Genomic DNA, 25,738 nt, shown 5'->3' on the forward strand with positions numbered 1-25,738 from the left:
CTTAAATTGAAAAAGCCTTCTCCTTTAAATAAGTTGTAAGAAAGTAATATAAAGAAATGTGACCTTTCTTTGGTCATTTTTTCCCTCTATTAACTGCTTCTTTTTTTTGTAATAAACTTACCCAGTACCATAAGTAAGAACTTGATTTACAAAGATGTACAAAGCTTACTCAACACTACTCAGAAGCTTATCAGAGTTTCAGATCTGTGATGTGTGTGTTATTTTTCTCTTACTCTTTGAGATTCAGAAACTCAGTTAAGCAAAAAGGCATTACTGGATTTGTGTCACCATGAGGCACAGCCAGGTTTGAGCAGCCTTCACAGAACTCAGGTTTAGAATGGAAAGAAATAGTTAAGGGGAAGATAGAGGGACAAGATCTGCTTTCCACTGAAAGCAGCATCACTAGAGAAGGGCTGAAAACTGTACAATTACATGAACTCTGGCAACAACAACCCCAGCTCCACTACTAACTGGTGTGCAGTGCCTGCATCATGGCTTTTTAGACCAAGCTGACAATATTCCCTTCCATCCACTGTGTCTTACTTGGGCCTTAAACAGAAACAGAGCAGGTTTGCATGGGATACTAGGAAGAAACTCTTCACTGTGAGAATGGTGAGACAATAGAATAGGTTGCCCAGAGAAGCTGTGGATGCCCCATCTGTGGAAGCATTCAAGGCCAGGCTGGATGGAACTTTGAACAACCAGGACTAGGGGAAGGTGTCCCTGACATGATAGAGGAGTTGGAACCAAATGGTCTTTAAAGTCCATTCCAACCCCCATTCTATGGTTCTGTGACAGCATGATTCTTATTCTATGACCCATGGGCATTCCTTAAGTCATGTTTAGTGTTAATGCTGATGATTTCTTAGTAAGGAATTCTAGAAACTTCAATAACCACAGAATGGAAGGGACTGAGGAAAACAGTGGCAGAGGGCCATCAAGAGCTGTTACAAAATATTGGATATACATTGGATTTTGCATTTCACTACCTATCCATACTTATTAAGAGATATCATTAAAGGCCATTACACCCAGTAAAAAATACTGAGTTGTGAATGTCTCTTGTGTTATGCATTTGTGATGTCACTTGTAATGCAGTATAATAAAATTAAAGAAATACAAACTTTCTTTATTGAGGTCTGCGAAAGAATGATTGCATGAAAGGATGCTTCAAATCCTTTTTATCATCAAGAGCCTGTTGTGTTTAAAGAGGATATTGCTGACTTCTGAACTGTCATTAAACATGGAACAAGGGTCATTGCCACAATGACTCCAAAGACAAGAGATTAAATGTAAAAGTGTCTTGCGAAATTGCATTCCACTGTAATGAAAGGAATTTCTTTTTCTTTTACAAAGGAAGAGCAAAAAGCCATTTGTAGGTATTCCTTTAAAATTCTGCCTCCATATTATTCAAAAAAATAAAACACACTAGATGCTCAAATATTTTCTCACAAATAGCTCTCAGAGATGCAGTTATGAAAAAAAGCTTTCCTTAAGGAGTAGTACCAATCAAAACCAAGAAATTTTAAGTTGAAGCCTGACCAGTTTACAAGAATGCTGATTGCAAATGTCTTCAACAGTACTGGAATTGGCAACTCAGAAGCTCCCTTCCTTCACTTAAGAGCCGGAGGCAGAAAGGATAAATGAAATAAAATTGTTCTCTGTTTATTGCAATATTGTTTCTTCCTGTATGAAAGTTCTTTCACTTTGTTTCACTTCTAGAAAACTGAATTTACAGGTAAGAATGGAATTAGTTCTCCTATTTCTTTTACTACCAAAGTGATGCTCACAGTAAATTGGATCAAATAAAGCAGCTTTTCTCTGCTGCATAGCTTCTACACCACAAGGTCTTGTAAAAACGAGCCTTCTCCATCTTTCCTCCATTCAGAGGCCATGTGCCTCCTTCCCATGGCAGAGCAAGCTCCTGTGGTAGGTGGGGCATGACACCACAGCCTGTTTGCATGTCACAACGCTTACAGGCTGCCAACAACTGCTTTTCCCAGATGTCAGAAACACTCCCCAGCACATCAAGGCCTTGCTTTGGTGAAAGACAGGGTGGTATATAGCAAGACCAAACTGAGTTCACATTCCCCTTATAAAGCCAAAGCCAAAGCAAACCTCCCAAATAAATGTATGTCAAATATGAATGGCCCTTGTCCCAAATCACTGTAAAGCATATGACCTCAAGAGGCAACATTTGCTTTGCCTGTATATACACATGCCCATGTTATACAGCCATGTGTGACAGAGAGGAGGATCCTTTAGTACTTGTGTTGTTTTCCTCGGAAGAAGTGCCTCCTTTCTGTTCTTACACTTTATTTTTTATATCAATATACCTCTAAGCATTCAGAAAGAATGGAAATAACAAGCAAGACACACACAGGCAGCCCAGCTCCCAGCTCTATCTTGCTCTTGCCATAGTGACCTATCTGCTATAGTGCGGGCCTGGAAGTTCAAAACTATAACTAGGCATTTTCTCCTAACTGCAGTTCCACACCATCTTGCAGCAATCCTTTCTGTAACCTGGAAGGCCTGTCCTTTACATATTTCTCAGATTCTCCTTAACTGAGTGCTGAAGTCTGCATATTGATCAACTACTCTTTCATTGACAAGGGCCAGTGCCTGAGGAGGAAACTGAGCTCTAAACCATTGATCTCTGTTCATTCTGTAAATGAGGAAAAGACCACAAAGATTAGATATAAACTTTCCAAATTTCAGGGTTGCTTATATCCTTGTCAGTTCAGTTGTACTCTTTGGCATGTCATTTCACTCTAAATGTGATTCCTATTTTCCTGTCACAGTCCCTCCACAACCTTTACCTGTCTTCATAAAAGAAAGCGACTTAATCATGGTGATTATGTGGACTTTCACTCTCATGCAGACACTTTCACCATATCCCCTACCACTTTGTTTTAAGGCTCATGCTGAGAACTCATTAAGTAAATCTGTCACCATTTGACAGATCTAAGTTCATTTTCTTCCTCAGAAAATAGAAGAAAATGTTTTAATTAAATGTTCATAACTGGAGAGACCTAAGAAAGTTTTGCATTCTTCAAAACAGGGCAATTTATAGAGGTCACTTTGGCTTTACCGCATCATAAAGAATCATCAGTAGCTTTGCTTGAAATGTTTCTTTATCTGTCAAAGACATCCCTTAGGATCTTTATGTTCCCTATTTTCCAATTCACAACTCATTTTATTCATATTCATATTCAATCAGCAAATTTCATAGGATCATTGGGGAAAGAAAAATTCCCACTCAGCCCTCAACTATAGCTCCCGGGGAATTTTCCAATTCACAACTCATTTTATTCATATTCATATTCAATCAGCAAATTTCATAGGGCCATGTCTGCACCTTTTCAGGGTTCTGCATCTGCCCCACAGAGATGCTGTTGCATGCTCTCAGCCTGCAGATGCTCATGCTGCAGAATGCCACATGCCAGCCTCCTTCCTCTCTGAGTCTTTGTGGCACACTTGCAAACTTAGGCCTCTCAGTGCCATTCTACTCCTCAGCCTCCAATTCACCCCCTGTGGTAGGAAGTCCCAAAACTGTTAACATTAAAAACACCTGCCAGTTTGGACCCAGACTGTCACACTCCATGCTAACCACTGAAACACACTTCAGCAACTCAAAAATAAAACCTTGACTATTTGTGGTCATAAAGCGTGAAAAGGGAGGGCTTCACCTTGACAGCACCCTTAGCCAAAGAGACATAAAATAAGGGCAATAGAAGCAACAGCCTAAGCAGGTGTTTCTCGTTCCATTAGCAGCAAAATCTCAGAGAATCAAACTGTATGGAGAAAGACTAATGAGATAACAGGGAAAATGGAACCTTTTTTGTGTTACAATAGACTGGGAAAAAAATAATTTGTCTAAATCTAGCAGAACACAGGCTGGTAATCGTTCTGGGAGATGAAAGAAAAGATTTTAGAGTAAAGGAAGAACTCTCAACAGGGTTTGCTAAATTCAGGAGCAGTCTCTTGTATGAGATATGAGGTTAAAAACCAAAAATCTCTCCTTAAGATCGAACAAGTTCGGTTCACAGAAGAAATTGTGAGAAGAATGCTAGCAGAGAGGAAACTTCGGGCAGCCGTAACACTCCTGGTATTTCTGTGTTCCTAGCAGCAAACCTCAGCTGGAGGCTAAAAGTGAATGGGATTATTACTAAAAAAAAGAAGAAAATCTGCAAGCTGACAGAGCTTATGGACAGACAGGCCATAATTAAAAGAAGCCATAATCACAGTTGTGCAAGTAGCCCAAAGGCAGGCAGATAAAAGTTAGAAGCTGCAAAGATGTTTAGCTCAGATCTTATGAGGCAAACTATAAATCAGAATTTCTCAGCTGTAAAAAATATACCTTAACAACTTAGGATAGTTACACAATTTGCATAGGAGTACTCTTTGGAGACTCTTGCTGTAATGTGATGTTTCAGGTTAATAGTTAAAAAGCTTAAATGAGATGTGGCTCACTAGATACATACCCTCATTCAAGAGTTTTTGTGTATCAATTGTTATTGATATAAAGCAAGAATAATCTTAATGGGGGGTTCAAAACAAGCCATGCCATGATGTCCTAAATAACAGTGCTTAGTCTCATGAGCAAGCCTCTCCAGTAGTCAAACTAAGTTTAAGGGGTCCCACCTTCTGAGCAATCATTGGAACCACTGAACTCTGGAAGATACAGGGGCTAATGAGAATCAGGACAGTGTTATTTCAATTTGGCAAATCTAGCTCTTCCCTGACTTTCTATTCTACCCACAGCAGAAAATATCTATTTGTGAATTATTTTAAGATGGCTGAAACAACTTCTGATAGATAATGGAATGATGCCTCAAAACAAAATAAAATTCCCCCAGGTTATCTATTGCATTATAATAGCTGAAAGAAAAATAAAGTGGCCAAGAGTAATAAAGCCATAACTGGGTATATATGCAGACTCTCAGAACTCAGTTAACCATAATTACTACTTTTAAATCACTTTTTTCTAAGCTAGAAAACATGCTTGAAAACATCTAAATTAAGAAAAGCTAAGGACTTGCCAGACCAGTTATGCTGGATAAAATTCAGAGACAAAAATTTTCATGAAATTTTCATTTCATTTTGCACTGCATTAGCAGTGCAAATACTTTCATTGTTACTAAGGTGGAAATGGTAAGATAAAATACCATTAAAAGATAAACACAGAATACTATCCTGAAAAAGTTCACCTTTTGCCTTGTGCTAGGTAAGCTTCTTCATACTGTTTTCCTGGACTTTCTTCAAAAATGCTTTCTACAATAGTTGTGTTTCACTGGCAAGCATTTATTTGTCCAGGAGTAATCCCTGGGGGAAAAAGAAAAAGGGAGGTAACCAAAGTATTTATATCTCCTTGCCTCAGAGATTAAAACACAGGCATTAAAAAAAAAGGCCAAAGAAAAACACACCAAAACAAACAATCCAGCCTTCCTGTAGATTTCAAAAATGTAGAGATTACTACCAAAACTGTGTATAGGAAGAGCACAGACAAGCTTTTGTCAAATTCTCTTTGGTTTCACATCAGTAATCCAAAATAAGACCCTGTAGCAGTTGCAAGCCTAGGGAAACTAAACAGGAGGGATGGGAAGAAGATTCTTTGTCATCCACTTGTGCATTAAAAGCACAATTATGCTTGTAAAGCATTTAATAAAGTCTTAAATGTGATGGAGAAAGTTAAGAATGATCCTTGTTTCTCCTCTGGGCTGCACAGGAAAAGATAATGGAAGTAAATGGAAGCAGATTCTTATACTGTATTTTCAGAGCAGTCAGAGACCACTAAGTCTGACAAATAAGATGTGCCCCAAGGTGATCTAGCAGAAGATCTCCTTTGCAAGTCAAATCCCAGTACTTAAGACCCTGGTTCTAAATCACAACACTTAAGATTCTGGTTCTGCATACAGGTCAGCCACCATGTAGATGAACTCTGTTTTCAACCCACTAGTCTGAGGTACCACAGAGATAATTTTCTCCCATCACTGCACAAACAAGCCTGTAGTACTAACTGTGATGCTGTAGTAAAGAGAATTTACCAGGTGCATTGATCATACCACCTTGAATCTCATTAATATGCTGATGCATTAGGCAAAACTCTGCACCACATCAGTGTCAATGGCATGGTACTGGTGAGACCCCAGATCTACTCTAGTATAAGCAGAATTTAGTCTACATTTGTCTTTGCTTTGTATTTGTTTTTTGTTTGTTTCTTCAAAGGAATCTTCACCCCAATATATAAACCTCTGGGATTTTTTTGCATTCTGTGCTGGGTGCCTAGTCTATTCAGGCACGTGTATGCTTCATCTGTAATTGGAAGTTTATAAATATCCAGGGCAGATCTCTCATTGACATTTTTTAATGGCCTCTGCCTAGCCAATGTGTTAAGGTAAAAAAATGTGATTTCCATTAAGATAATACGGAATAGTTTGAAAAGTAAGCTGTTTGATAATGTAACTTGAACTCAGAAAGGATGAAAGCGCTCATGGTGGAGACTCTCCCTAGCACAACAAATTTTCCCCAGGAGCTATAGTTGAGGGCTGAGTGGGAATTTTTCTTTCCCCAATGATCCTATGAAATTTGCTGATTGAATTCAGATATTCATGTATTTCTCTGGAAAACAAAGTCAATCTGTAAAAATCTGTTAGATATTTACAGACCTGGAGGTCTGCTTATTGGAAGCAGAGTTATATGAGAACTAACTTGTAAAAATTGTGTGACTCTACCTTCAATCCAGAAAGGAAAGATACACAATTTCAGCATTAGCTGAAAAATACTAAGCAGCAAAAACTGGATTTGAAATTGCTACAATATTGAATTTGCTATAACATACCTGAAAGAGACCGCCTCTAGTCAATTGCAACTGTTTATCAAAGAAACAGCAGTTTGCACTTCATACAAAGACTTCAAATAAAAATGCAATATGCCTTTCCCGATGTGGTATCTCTGCAGTCTGCATTCTGCTTTGGCTGCCCACCAGAACCTGAGTGCACTTTAACTGGGTTGTTGATTACACATAACCCAAACTGTCTTGGGAGAAGCTCCCAACAAACAAGATTTCAGACCCCTTCTGGTTCATTAGCAATCACAGACACGTGGTTGGTCTGCAAAAATGCGCTGAGAAGTTCATGGCTTGACCAGTCCTCCCATGATGTGCTACAAGAGCTGTGGCTCCACAGGCACAGAGCAGGACGAAGGGGCCGCTGGCATTTTCCTGGCTGAACCTTCCTGTCTTCAGAGATTGTTTTCCCTTTGAAGAGCAAGAGTTAACAGATAATGTTGGGGGGGAACAGAAAAGGATGTGGGGTTTAGATTCATTTACATTGTCAAATCCAGTCTAAATGGAAAGTTTAATTGATTTCAAGATGACATTCTGCAGAGATCAGGAGCCTGCCATGTCTTTTATTGCAGAACTTATATAAGGAAATGATGGGGGAAAGCACTCATGGAAAACCTCATCTTGAATTATGCATAAACTTAAGTCTGAAAAAACATCTAGGTCAAAATGAAGAAAAGCTGGAAGTATCCTACAGTCATTCTGCACTTCCAAACATATCACAGAAGATGGCATAATTTATCCTCATCTGAATTAACAGGAAAACTTCAAGCATTTGCAATTCTGATAGAAGTTCATAGTGGTGAAAAAAGCTGAAATATTGAATATTTGAAAAAGTGGTTCTATGCAAAATTTACCTCAAATAATTATTATATTTGAGTTTATCTTTTGTTATACATTAAAAGGTTACTATAGTAACTCAATAGCTATCCTATAGTAATAAATGTAGTAAAAATATATAGTAAAAAATTTCACTCAAATGTGAAATTCCAATTTTCAAGATTGTATCTCCTCTGCTATTTGGACTGATAAGGTATTTTCTCTGCTTGTCAGAATTAACTTTTTTCTTCAAATGACAGTGACATTTATACTGAGACCTAGACCTTGAGCAAAGATGATATGGACTTGCTTCATTTGGTTTAAATCTCTCCAGTATGCTCTGTTCTAATTCTGTGCACACTAAATCCAATCCTGCTCTTTCATTGGGTTAATTACATGGCTTTCATTTAGGATAGGTTGTTTTGAATGTAATTAAGCTGAGCACATCAAACCAATACATATAAATGTTAAAGTTTTCTTCATATCTTAGCTTCTACACTATTCTGAGTCTGCAGCTCTTCAGCCCCACTGTCAAAATCTGTCACAGATGACTTGCATTTTTTCTTTATCAGTGTCTCCTTATGATCATCAGTTGACCCTGTCCTCTTGGCTATTCCTTGTTGGAGGCATTGTCAAGGCCAATTGTTGGACCTCTCAGATAATAGGGGTTGTGATCCTACATTGTATCTGTACCCCCTCAGCATTTTGGAGCTTACTCCCAAGGCCAGTGAATTCGTCACTAGGAAACCCCCTGTAGCACTCAGAATTCCTTGATCACTTGCCTTTCATGACTGCCCTTCATAAAATCTGATAATACACGGTTGTTGCATTAGTCACTCACCTCTACTGTAGACCATGCTGAGAAGCATGCCTCTCTCTTTAGGAAAGTGATTAATTTTAGGCAGATTTTTTTTTTTTTTTTTCTATCAACACTCAACCTGAAATATACCACGGTTGCCAAGATAAGTTAATAATTTGCCTATCTCCAGGTAGGTCTGGATCCAATCTCTGATAGCAGCTGTCTAAGCCCAGAAGGGAAATTTCCCACCGTAACAAAATTTTCTGAAAATTTCCCTTTACTGCTGTAACAGTAACAGCTGTTATGTCTCTGCTGGCTTCTGTGTTCAGAATGTTCTCTGAATTAATGGTGTGGAGCAAACTTCTGATTTATGCTATGGTGATTTTTGTCTGTATTAGGGCCCCAGTGTAGGTACCAACAATGTAGATATAGCATCCTCGTGGTAGGGAAATTACACTGAAAGATGAAAGATGTCAGAAAGTGAAGACAAAGTCAGGGTCTTCAGCTGCTATTATTTCTACAGCATCCAAGAATTCATATTAGATTCAGTCAAACACCTTGACTTCCTTTTTACTAGTGTGAATATCACTAATTTGCAGTGAGATTAGGGTTTTCAAAGGAATTTGAATTATCTATAAGCTTAATTCAGTTTGCACTGCTCTGTCACTGCTGGCATTGTCAAGAATCTCACTGTGAGTGCTTACAAAAACCAGGGTGGAGAGTTCCCGTTTTCCAGAAGAATTTTTAGGATTTTGTAAGTATAATTAAAAACACAGAACTCAAGTGTCCTTGTCATTGTCATTAATAAATTTATTACTTTTGTTCAGCCAGTAGCAGTATAGGTGCTAGAATGAATAGGAAGTTTGAAGAGGAAGTGTGAAAAATAGACTGAAGACAGCGTAATGTTGATGGTAATCATTATGCTTCTTTACAGAGAAGATGAAGAACTCTCTGCTGGCAGCTATCTTTTTACTTGTTAGAGGTGAGTTTTCATATACTGCACAGCCTACTGTTGCTTATGGACAGTCAGAATTCTTAATGCTACTCAAGGATGAGGCCGTATGAACAAAATCATGACCAAATTAAGTTCTGTGGGTAGGAGAAACAACCACCAGCAGCATTTTTCTTACTTCTTTTGCGGTTGTCTTGACCAACAATTCCTTTTTTTTTTTTTTTCCCCTTCCTTTCTGCGCTGCCCAGACTCCTGCCTCTGCACAGACTGGGACTCTCCGTTCTGCCGGCAGCTGCCAGGTGGGTGGAACGCTCGGGTCCCGGCGCGGTGCCCGGGCTCCGCGGGCGCTGAGGGCTGCTGACAGCCAGGGACTCTCGGGAAACACGGCCCCTAAAAAGCCTTTCCCGAGGGGAACACCTGGCCTGAGCAGCACGGGCAGGTGTGCCTGTGTGACTGCAGGGAGCAGGGCTCACCCGGGCGCTGTGAGTGGAGCCCGTTCCAAAAGACGGCGGATGCTCTAATGTTCCTGTGCGACGGCTGTCTCTGCTTTCCTTTTAACTGGGAACTTGCTGATGATGGCCAGAAGGAACAGTACAACACATTTTGATTGAGAGTATTACAGAGCAGTGGGTGGTCATCTGATGTACTTTGTGCAGGATTTAATATAGGCAGGAACATCCTGCTTGCTAGCAGACACAGCAGAGATGACAGGTTCTTGAGAACACTGTGACACGGGGCCAGACATCTGCAGGACTATGTTCTTCTGAAATTAGCCATGGATAATTATCTAGTCCTTGCAATTAACCTGCCAGACTAAGCTCCACTAAATCATTAGTGAGAAAACCAGATGCTCGGGAAGAAAAACAGAAAGTTCTAGAGTGAAAAAAATTAAAGGTGGGTGGTTTGGGGTTTGGTTTGTTTGTTGGTTTGGTTTTTTTTTTAATTGGAGAAACTGAACTGTGTTTTCAAAGGAAGAAAAAACTGAATTTTTTTCTTCCTTTGTAGAACTCTTGGAGCGCAGACATGATACAATTGTAGTACTATACTAGTCTGGGAAGAACTAAAACTACGCATGTTAAGGTGGGGCAGTAAAACAAAGAAAGCACTAGAATAAAAATGAATGTGCATGTGGACACTCATATCCACAAACAAGACAAGTGAATATAGAAGTGTGCAAGATTCATTATACTCATATGGAGAAGGTAATATAGAACTTCAGTATATTGGGGGTGGGAGGATGCTTTGGGGTGTTACTTGAGCTAATACATTATTTCCACACACAAAATCTACTATTTTTCCTTTGTCTGCTCTAATACCATAATCTCATAGAGAAAGACAAGGGGATATTTTGAAACTTAGAGCATGAGGAGCAATACGACCCCTGCTCCTCTGTGAGCAGAGACAGGTCTACAGCATGGTAGACACTGTGTGAATCTGAGTTAATAGAACTCTTATTTCAAATCATTTCAGGAGCAGTGTATTACCAATGCATTGACATGAAGTAGTACAGCAGTTCTAAAAAGGTTTTGTTTTCAGATGTTTCTTCAAAATGACAATAAAAAACTAAGGGTAAGGTTTAATTCCGAGTAAATCAGGAGAAGAACGTGAGAGCTGTTACTGTTTTCCCTGCTGCTGACAAACATAATGGTCATGGGTGAGGAGGCCAAGATATGGTTTGGAGGCCAGACTAGAAAAGCAAAGAATTCTGTAATGCTTCACATTGCTATGGAAATAAGGAAGCCATGATCTCTACCTTTCTGAAAGGAGCCTGTACATGCCTGAACTGATGCAGCATAACTTTATTAAAAAAGCATTATTTATATAGTATGAGAGAAGTGTCATAAGGTGAGGTTATTCAAGTCAGTGCTATTCTCACTTGACACACTTTTTTTCCAAAAGACTTTTCAGCCTAAATATGCATTTGCCATCTCAATGATGAAAAGAATGCCAAGGATACTTTGTAACTCAGGTTGTGGGAAGAAATGAGGAAAAGAGAATTGATCTTTTAACTCATAACCTAGGTTATGAGATACCACAACTATCCTACAACACCAGCTCCAGACATATTCATATTTACTTATCACACAGAAAAACTTTCTTATTTAAGATTGATAGGCCTATTGGCAACTTGTTAAACCCAACAGGTATGAAGAATGTGTGACTCTACTCATCAGGAAAAATTCACCATGAGGATACCATGCCTGTTGAGGTCCTTGTCTGCTTTTCTGAACAACAACAATAACAGAAGAATCTGAGTCTTTTTGAAAAGTCCTTTAGGTGGTACTTTGAGACTGTGACTGATTCTTCTGAACTAATAGTTCAGACAGTAAGACACAAAGCAAGAGAAGAACAATGGTCATATTTTATCATTAGCATTTCTGATAAGAGATTTTTGAAATACTGACATAAATTTAACTACTAATGACAAAAAATAAGTTCTTTTAATAATGTCATCAGTGTTTACTTTCACATCAACTGAAAAAAGGGCATGTTCAGTTGCGAAAAATATACGTAAACTGATGCCCATCCTGTTTTATAATTAATTCTTTATAAAGCTGCCAGTATAAAAGTAATATTGTTTTTACCCAGCAATAATGTGTAGTTCTGAACTTCAAAGCAGTTCTCGGGTCTAGTTGACCAGTTCTGGCCTGGTTTATATCTGGTTTCATTACTCACAGCCCCTTTGAGTCAGTTAATGGTTGTCTGTGATGGGTCTTTTCCAGTGCACATGTTTTCATCTTCCAGATTGGGACAACGAATTGGTGTGTTACAAAGAATTAAATGAGGATCTAACCTGTACCTGGCTGCCAGTACCTAGTGCTGCAAATACAGTTAATTACACTGTATACTTAAAATGGTAAGTCTGAAAAGTAATCACAGAAAACAAAAAGCTGTTATTGCTGTTAGATGTGATTCCCACCATCTGCCAGAGTTATACTCCAGTGTATTTCATCAAGTTATAGATTGTTACATAATGCTGGTCAATATGTTTCATCACTTCTCATCAATACCTATTGATTTGTAAGAGCTTGGTAAGAGAATGAGTGGTAGGTTGATTTTGGCTAGACACCACAAAACCTGTTCTATCCCTCCCCTCCTCAGTCCAACAGGGCAGAGAAAATATGACAAAGGATCATGGGTCGAGATAAGGACAGGAAGACAGCTCTCAGCCATTACTGTCATCGGCAAAACAGACCTGACTTGGGAAAATTAATTTAATCCATTAACATTCAAATCAGAGTAGAGTAATGAGAAATAGAGCTAAAACCCGAAACACCTTCCCCTTCTCTGTCCCCTCCACCCCTCCCCCTGGTTTTTCTTCTTACTGGGTTTAATTTTTCTCCTGAATTCTCTACCTACTCCACCCCAGCATTGTGGGGGGATGGGAAATGAGACTGTGGTCAGTCCATCACATGTTGTGCCTGTCACTTCTTTTTTCTTCTCACTCTTCCTCTGGTCCAGCATGGGAATCCTCCCACAGGAGACAGTCCATCATGAGCTCCTCCAGCATGAATTCTTCCCAAGGGACTGCATTTCTTCATGACCTGCTGCAGTGTAGGTCTCTTCCATGGGGTGCCAGCCCTTCAAGAGCAGCCTGCTCCAAAGCAGGTCCCTCATGGGTTCACGACCCTTCAAACCTGCTCCAGTGTGGGCTCTCTGCTGCTCCCATATGCTCCCATTCCTCTCTGCCAGCTGCTGCTGTGCCTTGGTCAGCAGCAGACCTGTCCTGAAGGCAGCTGGAATTGGCTTTGTTGTATATGGGGAAAGCTTATTGCAGCTTCTCAAGGAAGCCACCTCTGCAGCAATCTGCTCCCCTGCTCCAAAAACCTTGCCATGCAAACCCAATACAAAGTCTTTATACATTATACCGTGCCTCCAACACACTCTTTAAAGCATTATTGCCAAAGATGAGCTTACTCAATTGCCTTTATTTGCAACTGTTGACTTTTATTGACTATTCAACACAGATTTATTCAAAGTAAAAAAAAAAAAAATTAAACCAAAAATGCAAACATAAACAGACATTAGGCTTTTATTTTATGTAGTATGAATTTTGTTATAACATGTACCCAAGGAGCTGTCAAATGTGGCATGCTTTCTGGCAATTCTGAATTATCAAGTAGTGGTTTAATAGATGGAATGAACTTGAAGGGTTAATTTTGAACTGATTACCTCAAATACGGTATCTTCAGTTGCAGCTGCATTACAAAATTGAATTTCTTCATTTTATATCTAGATATTTGGAATCTCCCATGAGATTAAGGGTGTGTTCAGAAATAGAGACGTGAGATCAGAAAACCTGATCTTTGCCATGAGACTGTATCACGGGGTACACAGAGTACAACACTGTATGCCGTTGGTATTTTGATATTCATTGCTGATTATTTTGCCACGAAGCCACCCCTTGTCATTAAAAATAAGCTGTGGTTAGAAGCATCTCCTAAAGCTAAGAAAATGTCACCACACTGGGAAATTCCCCTGGGTGATCATCTTCACACTGCAGAGGAGTAAAGCAACCACCTAGAGGCTGAAGTTACTCCCTCATCACCTTCAATATTTTCTCACTGGAGGTAGCAGCAGGCATCAATTTGCAACAAGCACCACATTCCACTGCATTTGCTGTCTTGCCTCTTGGGACTTCAAGGAATCCAAATCTTTTGGGAGGGCAGAAACATCTGTGAGGCAGCTCTGTTTCTGAAGAGATGTTATCAGCTGAAATATTTGTAAGATAGTTGCTCTTGAAGTCCTAGGCCAGAACCAGACCGTGCCGTTCCCAAGCTGCATGGTTGATGTCATGAACAGAACAGGCAGAAAAAAGAATGGAATAGGATGTCATTGAGGGAAGAGGGAGACAATTCCCTGGCAGAGATGTTGATGTTTTCATCAAGTCAGAGTCAGGACTTTAACCTTAGTCTCCTAAGCTTCCACTCGGTGGTCTTGAAGATAAACCTCCTATCTCTTCTTCTACTGTGTTAAAAGGAAAATAAAAAAAAAAACCCATATGTGAAAGGGCTTTTAACTTGCCTAGAAGAGGGTATCACCCCTTCCTGCATGTAACATCAGTCTGATGTTGTAATAGTTCCTTTCCTTGCTCCTTATGATTTAGTTGTCAGGAAGAAAAAGATTATAGATAAACACACCCACAGAGAAGTTCCAGCCAAGAATTCAAAATCATGCTTTGAAATTTTAATGGCTGATTCACAACTGGCCTGAAGCAGAAGGCAGGAAAACCTTCAAGTAGTTTTGCTCAGGTATTAAGTATTGAATCATGATGTGTGTAATTTAGTACTTGAAATGCATAGGTAGGCAACTAGTACGCTAGCCCATCTCCTTAAGAACACCGAACTTCCACAATTTTAACCTTGGAAAAACCTGTCCTGTGTGTGTCAGAGACTAAATGAGAGAGACAGGGGAAAAAAAAATAGGCAGCAAAATTGTAAGGCATCAAACCTCTTCCTGTGCTGTGTGTATCAGATATACCAGGAGAAATCTACAGGGCTGAGGACTCAGGTGACATTTAAATATCTCTGTAAAACTGATGATTGGCAGGAAGAGAAGCCAGAAGGTAGGCATATAACTCATAAGAGGTTTTTCATAACTTTATAGTAATTTAGATTCATGTAACTGGGAAATTTTTTCTGCTCAAAAGGAATTTGGGTGCCCTTGTGATAGGAGACATGGTTTTATGAAGTAATATCTAACCTAATTTTATATCTTCAAAATGCTCTATATATCCCACAGTAAGTACAAAAGAAGGTCATACTTCTTTTTGTTGTATCATGCGATGCCTTAAAAGTTTAAGGAATTCAACAGTTCTCTACCACACAACACAAGGATTTGCAAATTTAAATTTACTGGGGTTACTGGGGTGCTGGAATTCATCTTGCTGTTTCAAGCTGCTCAGTGTGAACCTTCATGATTTCCAGAAGCGTAATTATGTGTAGTGGTACCTGGAAAGCTATCAATTACTGTAATCTTGCTTTCTTGCTTTCTTGTGCAGGAGAAGAAAGAATAACTATAATCCAGTCAAATGTTTTTTATTCTGCCTCCTTTTCTCTGCAGGAACAAAATACGAAAACTTTTTCAACGAAAAACATCATCACCTTCCATCACAATAGAACGGACGAATCTCTACATGGAGAGATTTGTATCCATTTGGATAGCAGTGAATTATGCTCATGACACCTGTGCAAAAGGAAAGAATATCTCAATTTTACCAAGCAAAGCAGGTACAGCATTTTCAGAAGTTGTGCTTCTGCAGTGCCCAGCTAAATCTGTAGTCTGTAAAGACTATTTCCAAAAGTTCAGCTCCCAAAATACTCTTGTTATTTTTACAGATTCAGAGAGCTAAGATGCCGTTTGACTTCCTTGAATGAAGTTAATAATGAAGTTAATGTGATGAAGTCTATCACATTTTATGGGAGGAGGGTTTTATGTTAAATATTTTGCTGGAATATTTAATATTCATATCCAGAAAAACATACAGTAATATTTGTGTACCGAACCTAACCAGCTTTCTATGCTCTCTTTGATGGTTTTCTGAATTTCTTTGTATTGGTTTACAAAGAGCAGGTTGACTCAGCACTGTGCACCTAAGGAATCCTTGATATTGAGCATTAGTATTTTGAGAAAATTTTCAAAGTTCAACTCTTTTCTAAGGCCACTTATCCATTACACAGGGCTACAAAATGATATGAAAAAACAGCCCTATTTACTATGCCCTTTAGGTGATAATTTAATGTTTCCCTACCTATCTGGTCATTGAGCTAATGTTAAGAACTTTACAAAACTTCACCTTCTCAGACTAATCATGGCCCAAGAAATAACAATGCTTCTCACTGCTGGGGGTTACTACCGGTACACCCAAATTATCAATATAACCTTTACCGAAAACTTTTGGCCACATTGTCTTTATTGGAGAGGTATATTTACTGGAAAGTATATTTGCACTTACTGAAATGTAAAGCTATTCTGGATATTTTCTGTACTATTACAGGTGCTCCTGACATTTTGATTTTGCCTTCCAGCCTTACTCAGAATAGTAACTGCTTAGAAAAAGAGTGTTCCTGAAATCAGTTGAAACATTCACAAAAAAAAGGGAAGAGGAACAACGGTATTTTGTTGATACCATAAAGATGTAGTAATTATTCATTTCCAGGGTTTTTTGAAGTCTCACAGTGTTCAGTATTCTGTGCCAAGTCTTTTTATTTTTATAGACCACACTCAACAGACATAATTACCAAAGCTTTCCTGCTTCTCTTGCATTTTTAACAGCTGTATATCCCCCATTTTAGGAAAGTGCTTGTCACCATCTAACATAAATGCTTATCAGATCACAAACCAATTGATAATTAAGTGGGACCTGACGACAGCTCATGCACAGTATGAGCTGAGATACAGAGAGGCACTCACAGAATCTGCTCCATGGACACTGGTAAGTACTTCCAGATGACAGCCTCATGGGAACATAAGGTGCCTCAATATCAGCTCAGCTGCACATATTACATTCAGCACAAGCATTGCAAGGAGGCACAGCAAGGAGTCACTTTGTAGGCAGATCCCACTAAGGCACCTTAGTTTGGTTCTAGCAAATCATAAAATGCTTGGGAAAGAAGGAATAGTAGCTTTAAAAAAAATAAAATAGAGTAGCATGTTGTCTGGTTCATTAACCTACCAGTAAGACACTACAGCTACCAGTGATGCAAAAGCTGAATATCAGAAATGCCATGTAAACTCAGATCTAAATCATGCTTTCAGTGATTTACAATATTGCTTTTTAGCTGGTATCATTACATTTTCAAACAGATCAGGTTGCTTTGTTTTTTAAGGTATTAATTCATACTTTACAAACTTTTGGTTTGTATAAGTATTCCAGATTTTCTTCTTTGAAAGAAGATAAATAATTTCTCTGTAATAGAGTCATAGAATCATAGAATAGTTTGAGTTGGAAGGGAACTTGAAGATCATCTAGTTCCAACCAGTCCTGCCATGTGCAGGGCCACATTCTAGTAGACCAGGATGCCCCATCCAAACTGGCCTTAAACACTTCCAGAGATGGAGCATACACAACTTCCCTGTTCCAGTGCCTCACCACCCTCACAGTGAAGAATTTCTTCCTACTAACTAATCTAAACCTACTCTCTTTCAGTCTACAGCCATCACAACTTGTCTTGTCACTACATGTTCTTGTAAATAGTCTTGCCCCTTCTTTCCTGTAAGTTCTCTTGAGGTACTGGAAGGCAGTAATAAGGCCTACTCAAAGCCGCCTCTTTTCCAAACTGAACAATCCCAATTCTCTCAGCCTTTCCTCACAGGAGAGTTACTCCATCCCACTGATCTATTTGGTGGTCCTCCTTTGGATTCATTCCAACAGGTCCATATCCTGCCTCTGCTGGGGACTCTGTCCCTGGAAATTGGGAAATAAAATCTCCATTGAATTTATTAGATTAGGAAGCCACTATTATTTCATTAGCAGTGCTGAATGCATGGATGATTCTCTTCAAAGCATGCATGTCCAGAAACCTAAGAGACCAGGTTATATTCCTGAAATGATTGTATTTTCATGTTTCCTGAACAAACACATATATGCTAATTATTTCCACTTGTTTGGCTATGGTTCCAGATCTTCTGACGAATCTTTTCTCCTTGGGACTATCTCAAATATGTCATCAGGTCATAATGTACTCCTCTTATCATTCTTTGCCCTGACACACAATCCTTGTTCTCAAAACTGAGATATTAGTTAGTACATATTAAATCACTTATAGAAGTAAACAAGAAAGCATTAACTGGAACAAGTTTATTAGTCACAGATGTAGGGAGTTACATCTGTGCACAAGGCCACATCAATCTCTGGTATTTGTACTAAGTACTGCATGTACAAAATTAAGCACTAACAACAAATAGGGGGGTCATGCTCTATTGTGTTGAAGTTAAAAGAATTTCCAGCACCTTCCTCCACTGTTGTATATACATTGCCTTACAGGACTGTTCAGTAACAACTCCAGAGCTGATGCAGCCCTGCAGGTGGGCTCTCAGCAGAGCAGAGCAGAGGGGCAGAATCCCCTCCCTGGCCCTGCTGCCCACGCTGCTCTGGATGCAGCCCAGGACACGTTTGGCTCTCTGGGCTGGGAGTGCCCATGGCTGGGTCATGTCCAGCCTCTCACCCACCAGCACCCCCAAGCCCCTCTGGGCAGAGCTGCTGTGATCTGTCCATCCCCCAGCCTGGGCTGGTACCAGGGCTGCTCTGACACAGGTGCAGCATCTTGCACATGGTCTTGTTAAACCACATGAGGTTCCAATGGTCCACCTGTGGAGCCTGTCCAGGTATCTCTGGATGGCATCCCATCCTTCAGGAGTGCCAACAGCACCACTCAGCTTGGGGTCATCTGCAAATTTGCAAAGGGTGCACTGGACTCCTCTAAGATATTACTGAAGATATTAGATAACATTGGTCACACCCACTATGGACCCCTGGTGAACACGTCACTGATGTCCACTGGCATTCTGAGCCACTGACCACTACCTTCTGGATGTGACCATCCAGCCATTTGCTAATCCACGTAACAGTTTACCCATCAAATCCATCACTATCCAATTTGGAGAGAAGGATGTTGTGGGATACAAGATTCAGTTCCAGATGCATTTTAGGACATGCAATATGGCACAGCAACAGGGCAGTACAAAACTAAAGGGAATACATAAGAGATGGAAAATCAGTCATAATTTCAATAATGTCTGTATGTAGCAGCAATGACTGCTTATCCTGCCCCCTCCTATCCAGCATGTCAAGCTCTCCAGCAGGCAGGCACGTATGCATGATTTGTATCACTAAGTCCCTGAAATTGTTTTTCAAGCTCTGTTATTTTTATATTTGTTAATCAGGTTTTAAATATGCATTTATCAAGTGGAACATAACCTCAATAAGAAAACTCTTCAAATAGCAACAGTCCCCACTTCTTGGGAAACTGCTCGCCCAGGAGCCTCTTTGCTTCCTTTTTATTACAAAAATCTCCCTTTTTCTTCCTTTTGTCTCAGAAGAGTGTTCCCATTTCTCCTGTCACAGACTGCCTGTTTATTTAGTCACTTCAGAAGAGGTACTTTGAGAGGCCCACGTATGAAATGTTTTGTCTCAGTACAAAGAACACGCTGGTCTTGGGAAGGTCCCCTCTTTCGCTTGCATACAAGTCTGAGACCATCCTATGGCAGCCAGTCACCTTTGCATAGCCCACCCAGTAGTGGAATAGATAGAAAACCACGTGCAGACAGTCTGGTATGTGGCATGTGGAAGAGCAGACAAGGGATTAAAAGCAGTACAAATGCACTTTGTACAGGGGAAGGACGAGTGAAGGATGAGTAGAGACAGCCACACTGAGTGACACGAATGAGTGAAGACTACAAGTCATAAATATTCATTATCTCCCAGGTCCCAGCTGATTCTATGAATTTAGGCTATAATCTCTTCCTAATAGTATAAACAGGCTACACTTGCAGATGAGTAAGTGAGCATGGTCATACATGCACAGAGGATGTATAAAGCTGGTGTTCATCACGAGTGAAATAGCGGTACCTGTAATGTAATTTAACATTTGGGTTTTAAATCTATTCCACTTCCTTCTTATTCTGTAGAGACATGGAGTCTTTCTGTAATATTGTGGGTAGTGGGATTTATTTTGCAACCAAGCATTTTTTATTAGCAAAGTTGTATGAAATTGTCATGGACAGAGTAATACCCTTCACTCATAAGAAAGAAGTTGCCATACGTTTATTGATATAAAACAGAAATCTAGCAAAGTTTGATAGTAAATGTGACAGGGGTTTAACAATAGGAGATGGCAAGGAGCACTTGATTACTTCATAGGGAATAGAGTCAGACAGAACTGTGAGGGACACCTTTTACTTGGGTCACGATATTTGGAAAAGGCTCCCCTTGCATTCTAAAATTCTTCTTAGAGCCCCTGCCAATCTAGTTGCTTCTAAATCCAGATTTAGTCCCAGACCTGGTCAATAGTTTATGTCTAAAGGATTATATGTGCACAATCAATCCTTTGTACCACTTAATTGAGATTTAAAATTTTCAGTGTGTTAATTTCCAATTGAATTATCAAGTATCTGATGAGAAGAATACTTTCATCCTTGAGGAGTAACCTTTGTAAGTTCTGTTGTATAGCCCACTGAAGTGCAGGAGAGCTCAGGAGGCTGTGGGCTGTCCACTGTTTAATGGGTAAGATGAGAAACTTAAAGACATATATGCATGCTCACTTCATGCTTTTTTCCAAAGCTGGCTTGAGTCAAATCTTAATCAGCACTATGATTAGGTGGATGAACTGTTAAAATTAACACTTGTCTTTCATGTTGTTGTCTGTCTGCCTGAGCCAGATACTGGTCCAGACACATCTGTTATGACTGCTGATATTGGCTATCACTTGGTCAGGACTACAGGAAATAAAGATCAGGATGGAGGGGAAGTGGAGGGGAGGGAGGTGAGCACAGTGTCACAGAAGTTAATTAAACATTAATTAAAAAATAAAGTACTGTAGAAACTGAAAGAGAAGAGTTAGTCACCTTACAGTGGGCCTTTGTTGTTTTTGTGGGGTTTTAGCAAAGAGTTTAAGTGATAACAAGAGTTTCTTATTGTATTTTCTCTTATTTTTTCTGCATTTTTCAGCTCAGGGTTTTCCTTAGTCATGGTGGTGTCTTTTTTTCAAGAAAAACTCCATTCCCCTGTACAGTTACTGGGGCTCCACTGCCATCATGAGCTGCAGATGAAATCTCTTCTGCAGTGCTAAGGCATATAGGCAGCCACACACTCAATCCAGCCATGCTGTTCAACACATCGGCAATGTGGATCTATATCAACATAGTAACACTTCTAAAAATAAGGACTTTTTTTTTAATATTTCATTTTCCCTTGACTTCCTGTTTTTGAGAAAATTAACAAGAATCAGAGTTAAGTAAATTTTAATTTTTCAGTATATGTAATGTCTAATTGATTTTAAAAGTAATATTTAGACCAGGTTACTTACTGTCTTGAGTGAACAGAACAAGTTCATGAAAAAGAGTGTTGCCCTGAAAGACTGAACATACCTTGACTAAAATGCGTAATAATTCCTATTTGATGACAGGAACCTCTACTTTCAGCTAAGTCAGAAGACTGGTCTTAGGCTGAGAAGACAATCTGAGATAATGTTTTATTGCTGTTACAAAAATTTAATTTTTTTTAGGTGCCTGTAGGAAACAATGTTGTCAATGTCACCATTTCAAATTTAAATGCTATGTCTTCATACATTGTTCAGCTCAGATGCATAACCAAGGATGGCCTCAACTGTGTTTGTGTTTGGAGCAGAGAGATTTTGGTCCCTCACAGTAAGTGAAATGTAGTTTCATCCTACTGGTATTAAGTATGAATGTAAAAGCTTTTCCAAATTCTGTGCCATATCAAATAGCATTTTCGGATAACTCTTGAGAATATGAAGATCAGAATTATTCATCTGAGTGCCTGTCTCCAACTTTCTCCATGTTTACCAGAACTCATGAACAAGCCCAGAATATCATATAATGTAACTACACAAGTCTCTCCAGGAAGAAGAAGTGTTCTTCTGAGATGGGAGGTAAGGTTCACTTGGAGTCTGGATACCTCCTGTTATGTATATGCTATTTATCTATTGTGTTGAAAGGAAAAACAGACTTTCTCATTGTACTAAGTCTACACCTGAAATGTGAAAGGCACTGGATATTGTATACTTGCTACAGAATTCATTGCATCTATAAGCTGATGATTCAGGTGCTAGAAACTAACAAGGAAAAATTAAATGAATTTATAATCTTGAAAATTTACTAAAATTTCCCTTCTTTTCCAGGGAAAAACATGTTTTCATTTTAAGAGCTTCCAGCTTCATCTGAAATTCCTCACAAGACATTTGTCTCTGCCTTTTAAATTATTGAATGTCTTCCTATCTATGTTACTCCAAAAGTGTTCAATTATTTCATTAAGATAACCCAGCCTCACAGCGTCATGGTGTCTCCACACTATTAATTTTAATGCCAGAAGTAACAGACAATCTTGATATCAGAAATAATCCTTGAAGAATTCACAGGCTTTCATGTATTAAGTTTCTGTCTATATTGCAGTAATTTCAATTTCTGTGCACTCATTTTCCAATCTCTTATTAAAATTAGTACTATAAAATAATGAGTGAACCACAACCAGAAATTCCTACCAATGGATATTTAACAGCTTCCAAATTTGTAGGATAATTACTAGCACTTCTCTTTAAAGGGACTACATACCTAACCAAACCCTAGCAGATGAGGATCCCCAGAGGCATAAATTTCAATTAAACACCTCTCATTAACTTTCAAGTTCCTGATAATGAGGGATATGTTCCACTGAAATGTAGAGAACATTACAGCTGCTTCACTGCTGTTATTACTAATTGCATACCCATAACTAAGATCTCAATTAAGGAAAATTCCTAATCCTTTACTTAAATCCTCTCAATTTAAGCACGTTCTTAATTTTAAGGAAATGTTTTGCTTCATTGATTCCTAAGGACCTAATTAAAACAGCATGATTTTATCCCCATCATTAGAGGCTACATGCTTATACAATTAAATTCCTCTTAATTTTCTGCACAGGATGTAACAGCATTTATATAAGAATAATAATAATAACAATGATAATAACTATACTAATACTAATACTAATAATGTTTTTCCTGTTGCTAGGTAGCACAAAGTGAGAACGTCCTTGGATATTTTGTTAATGTGGAAAGAATACCCAACAGCTGCAGTCGCCCACCAAATCACATCTCTCTCAAAGACAGAAAAATTCTTGTTAATCTCTCCATGGCTCACTATAGAGTTATTATTTCTGCCTATAATGAAGCAGGAGAATCTCCACAAGCCTTCTACATTGTCCCAGAATTCTCTGTAGCAGGTACTTACCTTATCTTCTATTCATCGTAATGGTGGGGAAGTTTTATAACTCTAAGGGTACCTTTTGACAGACTTTGGGATAGGTGAAAGTATTCTCTTGAATATTCATTAGGCTAATATTTTCACATACTAGGAGTCAGAATTGTTTCTTAAGAAGATACTTCAGTAGAAGTTAACAGACTAGCAATTTAATATTCATTTTAGCCCTTCTTTTTTTGTCAAGCTGAAGAAAGCACTTATGTGCTGGATCTACTTAGGAAAATGGTTTATGTGCTGTCCTCAATATCAAGTAGGTGCCAATGATTTAATAAAACATCACAGAACTATGTGCAAGTCCAAGTTCTTGAGCTAAATAACTATTAAGAGACCTGCTACTGTCCTTTATTTCTATTATTCTAACTGGCACATAGGAAAAGAAATAGATGTACATGTCACATTCTAATGAAGATGTAAGCTTTTCTGAGGCCTAAATAGACAGTCTTCTCATTTAAATAATAAAACTTATTGTGTAATGTCTTCCTTAGCTAGTTTCACGCGTTACAGTCTTGAGGTGTATTTACTGCAATATAAGAAGAACCTCTCTTACAAACTAAGACATTTTTTAAATCGAGCTATAGCATTCACAATAAAGAAGCATGCAAGTACCCTTGTTGGTCTTCAGATAGCTGGAAATGATTGCTTATCCAGAATTTTCTAACACTCCCCTCATGCTGTTCTCCTTTTCCTTGCAAAGAGGCAACAGCTTGATTTTGTCCTTACATTTCAGTCTCTTAGCTCTCTTCTGTTAAATATATCCTACCAGTTCAAGCCACTTTTTGACTGACAATTAGCTGTCTACTGAACCTCTAAACCTGTATTTCATGGCTCTCCACAGATGCCAGTTTCCATTTCACTGTACTTCAGTGCAGCTTTTCTGTACCTATCATGAATTACTGAGGGGATACTTGTATTAAGTGCATTCTTAAGATAAATTCCTTCCCAGCATACACAACTTTTTCTCAGCCAGTACAGTCATTTTTTTTACATAATCACTTCTTTACAGAATCAGCTGGTTTGGAAAATACCTCTGAAATAATTGAGTCCGATTTATGACCTAACACTATTCTGCCAACAAGACCATTGCACTAAAGTGGCACATCCACTCAAACATCGCCAGGAACAGTGACCCTACCACCTTCCTGCACAGCCCATTCCAACACCCAATCTCTCCTTCTGTGGAGGAATTCCTTCTAATGTTGAGCCTAAGCCTCCCCTGGCATGGCTTAAGACAGTGTCTCTTGTCCTGTGGCTCATTGCTTGGGAGAAAGAGACTGACTCCACCTGGCTACATCCTCCTTTTGGATAGTTGTAGAGGGTGATAAGGTCTCCCCTGAGCCTCCTCTTCTCCAGGCTAAACTACCCCAGCCATCTCAGACAGCCCCAGCTCCCTCAGTCAACCACAGCTCCCTCAGAATTAATTTGCTTTTCTTGTATCCAGTCAGGAAACAAAATGGAGAATGTTTATGTCTCTCACAAGTTCCACTTCTTACCTCAAAATGGCAGGTTGCCCTTTTCCCTCCTTAGTGTCGTTCAGAGGTATTCCCTAATTTGATAATCTGTCTTTCAAATAATCAAAATCAAAGATCCTTTCAGAAAATTCAAAATATATGAAATTTCTAATCACCTAGCTATGATCTATCATTAGCCTCTTCTCCTCCACCCCTGCTCAGACAAGCGCTATCTCGAAGTTACTCTATATATATCAGCTACTAGCGGCTCACAGGAGGTTATTTAGCAACACCAGACTTCTTCCTGTGGCTTCGAACAGCCACAGAATTTCAAATAATCAGAAATCAGGAAAAGTCTTGAACAGCAACCAACACCTTAGCCCACCACCGCAAAGTAGTAAATGCTAAGTTTCCTCTATTGAAATACTAGTATAAACCTTACTGTGATAAGTAAGTCACTTACTATGATAACTGCTTAATGAATAATTTTTTAAAAAACAGAGCAAAAGGGACAAAGAACAATAGGGGAGAAAACTGCTTTCCTGTTTATTGACCTTTAATTGTATATTTTTTCACAGACTTGCCTGGTAAAATCCATGTCAAAAGCCAGGGAACTAGTGCAGTCGTCACATGGACTCCAGAATACAATCCAAAATGTTTTGTGGTTGACTGGGGCACTGGTAAAGAGGATATGCGCATGAAAATAATAAACAGACCTACCAGCAATTTCACATTAGGTAACAGCAAACACTGCCTATGGAGGCACCCTTTGATTTCTTGGTTAATTTTGGTTGGGCAGAGTAGGATTTTTGTTCTGTTTTTAAGGGAAAACTGAAGATCCTTCCAGATAAGTACAGCTCTTAATACCTGTCCAGTACTGAGTCACCATCCAATGCTTA

At 39.0% G+C, this 25,738-nt stretch overlaps 1 protein-coding gene across 2 annotated transcripts in view; it reads left to right on the forward strand.

Annotated features, from left to right (window-relative positions):
- Positions 1-9,401: 9,401 nt before the first annotated feature.
- The window catches only part of LOC111940906 (interleukin-6 receptor subunit beta-like), a 33,700-nt gene continuing 17,363 nt past the window's right edge, over positions 9,402-25,738 (forward strand). Inside the window, exons 1-9 of one of the 2 annotated variants that reach the window (XM_086869410.1) lie at positions 9,402-9,444; positions 9,663-9,713; positions 12,160-12,271; positions 15,478-15,644; positions 16,710-16,849; positions 21,639-21,780; positions 21,943-22,025; positions 23,143-23,353; positions 25,418-25,576. In XM_086869410.1, the coding sequence (XP_086725536.1) occupies positions 9,402-9,444; positions 9,663-9,713; positions 12,160-12,271; positions 15,478-15,644; positions 16,710-16,849; positions 21,639-21,780; positions 21,943-22,025; positions 23,143-23,353; positions 25,418-25,576 (1,108 nt within the window). Of the gene's footprint in view, positions 9,445-9,662; positions 9,714-10,105; positions 10,309-12,159; positions 12,272-15,477; positions 15,645-16,709; positions 16,850-21,638; positions 21,781-21,942; positions 22,026-23,142; positions 23,354-25,417; positions 25,577-25,738 lie in introns of those variants that run through there. The other variant, XM_023943795.2, reaches the window with a different exon arrangement.

Source organism: Cyanistes caeruleus, chromosome Z (assembly GCF_971803275.1).
Source record: "Cyanistes caeruleus chromosome Z, bCyaCae1.hap1.1, whole genome shotgun sequence".
Classification (NCBI taxonomy): Eukaryota; Metazoa; Chordata; class Aves; order Passeriformes; family Paridae; genus Cyanistes; species Cyanistes caeruleus.